This window comes from Echinops telfairi, unplaced genomic scaffold (assembly GCF_000313985.2).
Source record: "Echinops telfairi isolate 266 unplaced genomic scaffold, ASM31398v2 ScPeMD7_7412;HRSCAF=8450, whole genome shotgun sequence".
Taxonomy (NCBI): Eukaryota; Metazoa; Chordata; class Mammalia; order Afrosoricida; family Tenrecidae; genus Echinops; species Echinops telfairi.
This window is the reverse complement of record NW_022111312.1, coordinates 11,325,915-11,331,988: the sequence shown is the minus strand read 5'-3', so window position 1 is coordinate 11,331,988 and position 6,074 is coordinate 11,325,915. Positions and strand designations below refer to the sequence as shown.

The 6,074-nt window shown below is 51.6% G+C and overlaps 1 protein-coding gene across 2 annotated transcripts; it reads right to left on the bottom strand.

The window, feature by feature from the left end:
• Nucleotides 1–200: 200 nt before the first annotated feature.
• On the bottom strand, nucleotides 201–6,001 carry MYL2 (myosin light chain 2). Of its 2 annotated transcripts, none has more exons than XM_004709577.2 (7): nucleotides 5,904–6,001; nucleotides 4,433–4,522; nucleotides 3,847–3,922; nucleotides 2,552–2,656; nucleotides 1,943–2,021; nucleotides 1,806–1,854; nucleotides 201–499 (listed from the first exon to the last, which is right to left on the bottom strand). In XM_004709577.2, the coding sequence occupies exons 1-7, from the start codon at nucleotides 5,904–5,906 to the stop codon at nucleotides 401–403; spliced, it is 501 nt and encodes a 166-aa protein (XP_004709634.2). In that variant the 5' UTR covers nucleotides 5,907–6,001; the 3' UTR covers nucleotides 201–400. The 2 variants fall into 2 exon arrangements, with proteins under 2 accessions (XP_004709634.2, XP_045152812.1); XM_045296877.1 differs by lacking the exon at nucleotides 201–499 and adding an exon at nucleotides 1,147–1,357.
• Between the last annotated feature and the right edge of the window lie 73 nt (nucleotides 6,002–6,074).

Below are 6,074 nucleotides of genomic sequence, written 5' to 3'. Positions count from 1 at the left end.
AAGGTCTGTGACCATGCAGCTCACATTCTAGTCCAAGGTGGCCCTCCCTGAATAGCTGCCAGGGGTTGTTATATAGAAAGAGTCAGAGGGTTCAGTAAGAGTGACCCCAGGGCCCCGGCCAGCTCAGACACTGCCTTTGTGGGAATGATCACCGGCCTCCCTTCCTTATGGCGCTTCTCCCTGCCAGGGAAACAGCACAGTTCAGTGCACAGCCTCCGGTTTATTTGACCTTGGCCTCTGGGTGGATAGCTATCTGCGGGCATGGGTCAGCCACCAAGCGGCCCTGATGGAGGTGGGCCAGGTGGGGGAAAGGGAGGGTGATCCTGCTGGGCAGAGAGAGAGGCAAACAGACAAACAGAGACTCTGCTCCCTGGAAGTCGAGCCCGGGGAAGGAGGTCCCCTAGTCCTTCTCTTCTCCGTGGGTGATGATATGTACCAGGTTCTTGTAGTCTAAGTTGCCAGTCACGTCAGGGGGGAATGCCGCAAACATCTGGTCAACCTGCAACCCACCAGAAGACATGCTGGGGACAGCGAGAGGGGCGAGGCAGGCACACTGGGCTGGGGCAGGTGGTGGTCATCGATACGGATCGCCTAGACCACCTCCAAGAAAGGGCTTGTCCTCCCGTTGCAGAGAGGGCATCAATCAAGGTCAGTGTCTTCGTGGGGCAGCCCACCAGCCAGAGACGGGCGGTACAAGGGTTTACAGGCCTGGCCACCTCGGGGAATCTCTAGAGAGCAGGCTGTTCTAGCTCCCTGGCTCCCCAGGGCTGCCATCTCCCTCTGCTCCCTCCTGAGCTTTTGCCCTGCCTCCCTGAATTGTTGATCCCCAGGGCCCCCCAAATAAACACCCCGAGTGTGTGTCCCCAGGCAGAGCATTTGACCTGTGACCACAGGCAGAGCATGTAAACGCAGGTGTCCAGAGGGGCCGGGCGGGTCATGTCATTCATGATCTAGTCATAATGTTAGCTTGCCCCTGGGGAAGGGGCCCCTTCTTCCAGACACATTACTGCTGCCTGTAGAGGGCTTCAAAAGGTTCATGGAAAAATTCTGAGATTTTTTTACCCCCCTGAGATCTTTTCATTCCATTCTTCCTCGAACTTTGTAAAGGCACCCCCAGAGATAGTGGTTAAAAAAAAAAAGATAAAAGACCGAACAAGACACTTTACTGCCACCTCCTGGACAACCAGCGCAATAACTATCAACCCAAGAGGTGGGTACGAGAAAGGCATCCGTGAGAGGTGTGCAGTGCACAACCTACATCATAGTACATGGCTTTCTCAGCCGAAGTTCTAAATACGTCTCGGAGATTTCCATAGATTGCTGGCGAAGGCAGTACCTGATGGGCCTGGGTTTAAATCTAAGAAAAAAAAAATTCAGTCCTGTTGCCAGTCTAACTCTCAGTGGCCCTATAGCAAAGAGCAGAGCTGCCCCATGGGCTTTCCAAGGCTGTCATCTTTATGGGAGTGGGTGGCCTCACCTTTCTCCCACAGAGCAGCTGCAGGGTTCAAACCCCACCAACCTTCTGCTTAGCATCCAGGCCCTTAGCCAAGGGGCCACCAGGGTGCCTTGGAATCAAATCTCGGCTCATTATCATTGATCATTAGCACGATGATTTTAAGGCGAGTGATGTTATTTCCCTTGGACTCAGCCTCCCCACCTGGAAATGAAACTCCTGCCAGCCCTTACCTCAGGGAGTGGCTGAGAGCATGAAACCAGGGCTCGGTAAGCAGCACCCAGCTCTCCCAGTGTGAGGCCAGGGGAGCCCCCTGGAGGCGGGACTAGGGGATTTCTGGGGGTCCTCTCACCTCTTCCTTGGAGAACCTTTCTGCCTGGGTAGTCAGCATTTCCTGAATGCTACAGAGAAAGAGAGGGAGGGGTGTTGGTGCCAGTGGGGGTGGAGGAGCAGGGCGCCCACCCCTCCCCCACAGGCCCCACCACTCACTAATTAGCCTTCAGCACCCCTTTGCCTTCGGGGTCAAACACCTTGAACGCGTTGAGGATGGTCTCCTCTGGGTCTGCTCCTGAAAGGGAACCGGGACTCTGATGTTGCTAAGCCGAGTGGTTTCAGGCAAGTGCCTGTCTCTGAACCTCAGTTTCCTCACCCATGGATTGGGTATAGTAATCGAGTCTACCTGACAGTACTCTTCAGTGGGGTCCAAGTTCACTGCCACTGAGTCGATTCTTACTGATGGCAACAGTAATGGACACAGTAAAACTGCCCCTTTGAGTTTCTGAGAGTGTACATCTTTATGGGAGCAGACGGCCTCATCCTCCTCATCCTCACCAGCCTCATCCTTGGCCTGTGGGTTCCAAGAGCTGACTTTGTGGAAAGCAGCTCACATTACATGGGGTCAGACATGCAAAGTGGTTGGGTCTGGCTTAGGGAAACTTGCAGCAATGTTAGCTGATATTAATATTTTCCAGTAACACTTCTACTGCCCTGAAAGTGAGATTCTGCCAACCCCTGTAAGGTGTGTTCTTCTAGAGTTTCTGTTAATGCCACAGATGCAGACACACAGTCACAGGCAGGAGCAGGCAGGCTTGGCCTTACCTTTCAGTTTCTCCCCGAACATGGTTAGGAACACGGTAAAGTTAATTGGACCTGGAGCCTCTTTGATCATTTCATCAATTTCTTCATTTTTCACGTTCACACGCCCTGAAGCAAGAAACACAGCCAGTGGTCCTTAACTGGGAGAGAAAGGGCCAATAGAGTACTGGCAATTGCCTTCCTGGCAACTAGTGTAGGGAAACCAAACCAGGAGCCCTGGTGGGGTAGTGGCTACTCGTGCTGCTAATAGCAAGGTCAGTAGTTCAAAACCACCAGTGCTCCTCAGGAGAAAGAAAGGAGTTACAGCCGAAACTCACAGGGGCAGTTCTTCCTTGTCTTATAGGGTCTCTATGAGTCAACATCAACTCAATGGCAGTGAGTTTGGTTTGGGTTTGAGGGTAGGGAATAATCAGATGGGTAGGGTCAAGGGCATACAGGGCATACAGATGTTCTTAACAGTATTGTTTTAAAATCCCCAGAAACTGGTACTGACCAAATACCCGAAACATAGAGGGTTAGTTATTCAGGAGATGGCAGCTTTACAACCTGGAACACTTTATGGATACATTTTTAATCCAGCGGGAAATGCACATACTATAAACAAGCCTTTCTCAGGTGGAGGTGGGGGAGAGCGATCAGAAAGGGGAGAACCTTTTAATATGATTTCTGATCTCTTGGAGATTATAGGGGATTCTGCTCCACCTACAATCAACCCATCTAGCACCTTTGGGCAGATGAGAAAAAGCCACCCCTTACTTAGAAGACAGTTATGTTCAAAATATAAAAAATCCATAGTGACTACAAGGGTAACCAGTGTCCTGGAAAGTTGTGCAGTGTGTGACATACACCACTATTCATGGTGGCCCTGGGTTCCTAGAGATGAGGGGGAGCAGGTTGGATTTCTGTTATTTGCAAAAGCTCTGTGCACCCATTTTCCCACTCTCATACTGTTCAAATCACAATGTGAGAAATGATTCCTTGAAGCAAACAGACAGAACCCCAGATATGTCGCGAAATGACGAGCACACAGGGATGAAATGTTAAGGGTAGAACGGGGCTTTACAGATTTGCTTTCCCCTTTATATGTTTCTGAGTTGTTCAAATCATTTTTTTGTGAGCTGGTATTACCTTCAAAATTGCACAGATGCGATTTAACCGAAAAAGAAAAGGTATTTGTCTTCAAGGCCAATGTCTTGGGAAATGACCAGCTCTTGAATTTGTCTGGTGGCCCCACCTCTCCCCTTGCACAAGCAGGAGATGAGGAGATTCTTGGGGTGGGGGTTGGGGGGGTGACGTACCAAGAGCTGCGAAGGTGTCCCTCAGGTCGTTCTTGTCAATGAAGCCATCTCTGTTCTGGTCCATGATGGTGAAAGCCTGTGAAAGAAGATGGGAAGATAGGGGCAGTGGGGTGGGGTGGGGCGTTTGGGGAGGCAGGTACACCCAGGAGAACTATGGCAGGGGCTCCCACGGGCTGGACCCCAGGCTGGGGGAAGTGAGTGGGATCTTCAGGTGCCTTGCAGGACATTTAGCTAAAGAATCAAAGACTGAAAACAATCTGGCCCCTGGTCAAAAACCTTAAGCTTTACACAGGACCACACGAAGATGCTGTTGCTGGTTGCCCTAGAGTCAGCCCTGACTCAGCAACCTCAGGTGTTCAGAGCAGAACTGCTAGGGAGTAGTGTTCCAGGCTTACCCGAAGGAAAGGAGCCAGGCCTGATGGGCCAGGTATAGTAAGTGCCAGCTTCTAGGAAATGTCCAGGATGAGCAAACCCACAGAGAGTCGATTAGTGGTTTTGCCTAAGGACTGGAAGACTGAGCTGTGGTGGCGTACATGTACACTAAAGGATAAAGACGTCGTCCATGGGCCCTCGCTGCAATACTCACCTCCTTAAATTCCTGGATCTGGGTCTGCTCGAACATGGAGAAGACATTGGAGTTGGCGCCCTCTGCTCTCTTCTTGGCTTTCTTGGGTGCCTGGGAAAGAGTCCGAGGATGGAATGAGTCCGAGGGCAGAATGAGACAACTGGGTCAAGTGAGTTCGCCCGGAGGAACGACCCACACACTCAGGACACTCAGGGATTAGAGGACACAAAGTCAAGTTTCTCCAGAGCAGCCTGGTGTCTCTCCAGAGACGGAGGCCACAGGGTGCGGGAAATAGCCTGGGCAGGAGCCTGACTCTGCTTTTATCCGGGTGTGTTTTCACAGAAAGTGGTAACACCCCGCAGAGAATTGATTAGGGGGGAAGAAAGAGCCATGCTCACTGGGCTGTGGAGGAAATGACCATTTTTGGGGTGCTAAAACCCAACTGCTCCAACATTTCCTTGACCCAAAGGGTCGTGAAGTCTCCTCTGTCCCCATCTCGTGTCTCTTCCGCCTTTAAATAATAGCAGCTAGCACTTAGATGCATCCAGAGCAGTGTCCTAAGCATGTCATACAGTGTCCTAAGCATGTCACGCCTGCTCTGTCAAATAGTCTTATTTTAAGAAGCATTGGTGAAGGAAGGCTCAGAGGGGCTAAGTCACTTGCCCAAAGTCACACAGCCTTGCAAAGATGGAGCTGTAGTTGAGTCTACAGTATTGGCAAAGAATATTGAATATGCCACGGATGGCCAGAAGAACCCACAGATCTATCTTGGAGGAAGTACGACCAGAAGGCTGCTTAGAAATGGGAGTGGTGAGACTCCACTTCATGGACTCTGGATGTGTTATCAGGAGGGGCTGGTCCCGGGCTTGATGGTAGAGGGAGGGAGGCAGTGAGATAGAAGACTGACATGGTGGCTGCAGCCATGGGCTCTCACACAACAGGTGTGAGGATGGCCCAGGACTGGGTGGCGGTTTGCTCTGTTGTATGTGGGGTGGGGTCACTGTGAGTCTGAACCCACTAGATGACAAGTCTGACGGCGGACTTCCTTCCCTTAACTGCTGCCCTACACTGGCCTGCCTCGTTTGGGATACCCAACTGAAACAACACAGGAGAAAGATTTTCTATTTGCGAGTTCAAAAGGTGAACACACAAAAACATCCCGTCCCGCCCCCCCCCCTGCTGCCTGAGCAAGAGCAGAGAATTAGAGCGTGATCCTTAAAAGTGCTCGATCCCGTTGGCGAGCCCTGGAAGTTAATGATTCTGCAAGAGGTCAGTAGGCTAGCCAGAAAAAACCCAGCTCTTTGGTTCGGCTTCTGCGAGTCCTGCCTGACCTTATGGGAGGCTTATAGTGGCATTGATTGGGTTTCATTTGGGGGCATGCAGCAAACCCTGTTTGTCCCACAAGGGTCTGGGGTCCCCGGCCGGCGCTCTTCTCCTTTGCATGTAGGTAGTGTTTCCTCTGCCCCCACCCCCCGCCAGCGTCACTACTCACCATGACGAAGAGGACAGAGTGACCCCAACACTACCTCGGCTCCCCGGCAGAACTCCACCGCCTTAGCCCAGGAACAATAAATACTTCCTCCCGGGGTTTAAAAATAACCCCATGACCACTTTTGGCAGTAATAGGTGAGGCAGACGCCACCTAAGGTCCTCCCGCCCCCCC

Bases quoted from the DNA above. Each gene is read 5' to 3' on its own strand.
- MYL2 (XM_004709577.2), bottom strand. The intron at 3,923-4,432 runs GTGAGTATTGCA...CTTCTTTCACAG, and splicing joins AGATCCAGGAATTTAAGGAG to GCTTTCACCATCATGGACCA. The intron at 2,022-2,551 runs GTAAGGCCAAGC...GTTCCCTTTCAG, and splicing joins GTTCGGGGAGAAACTGAAAG to GAGCAGACCCAGAGGAGACC.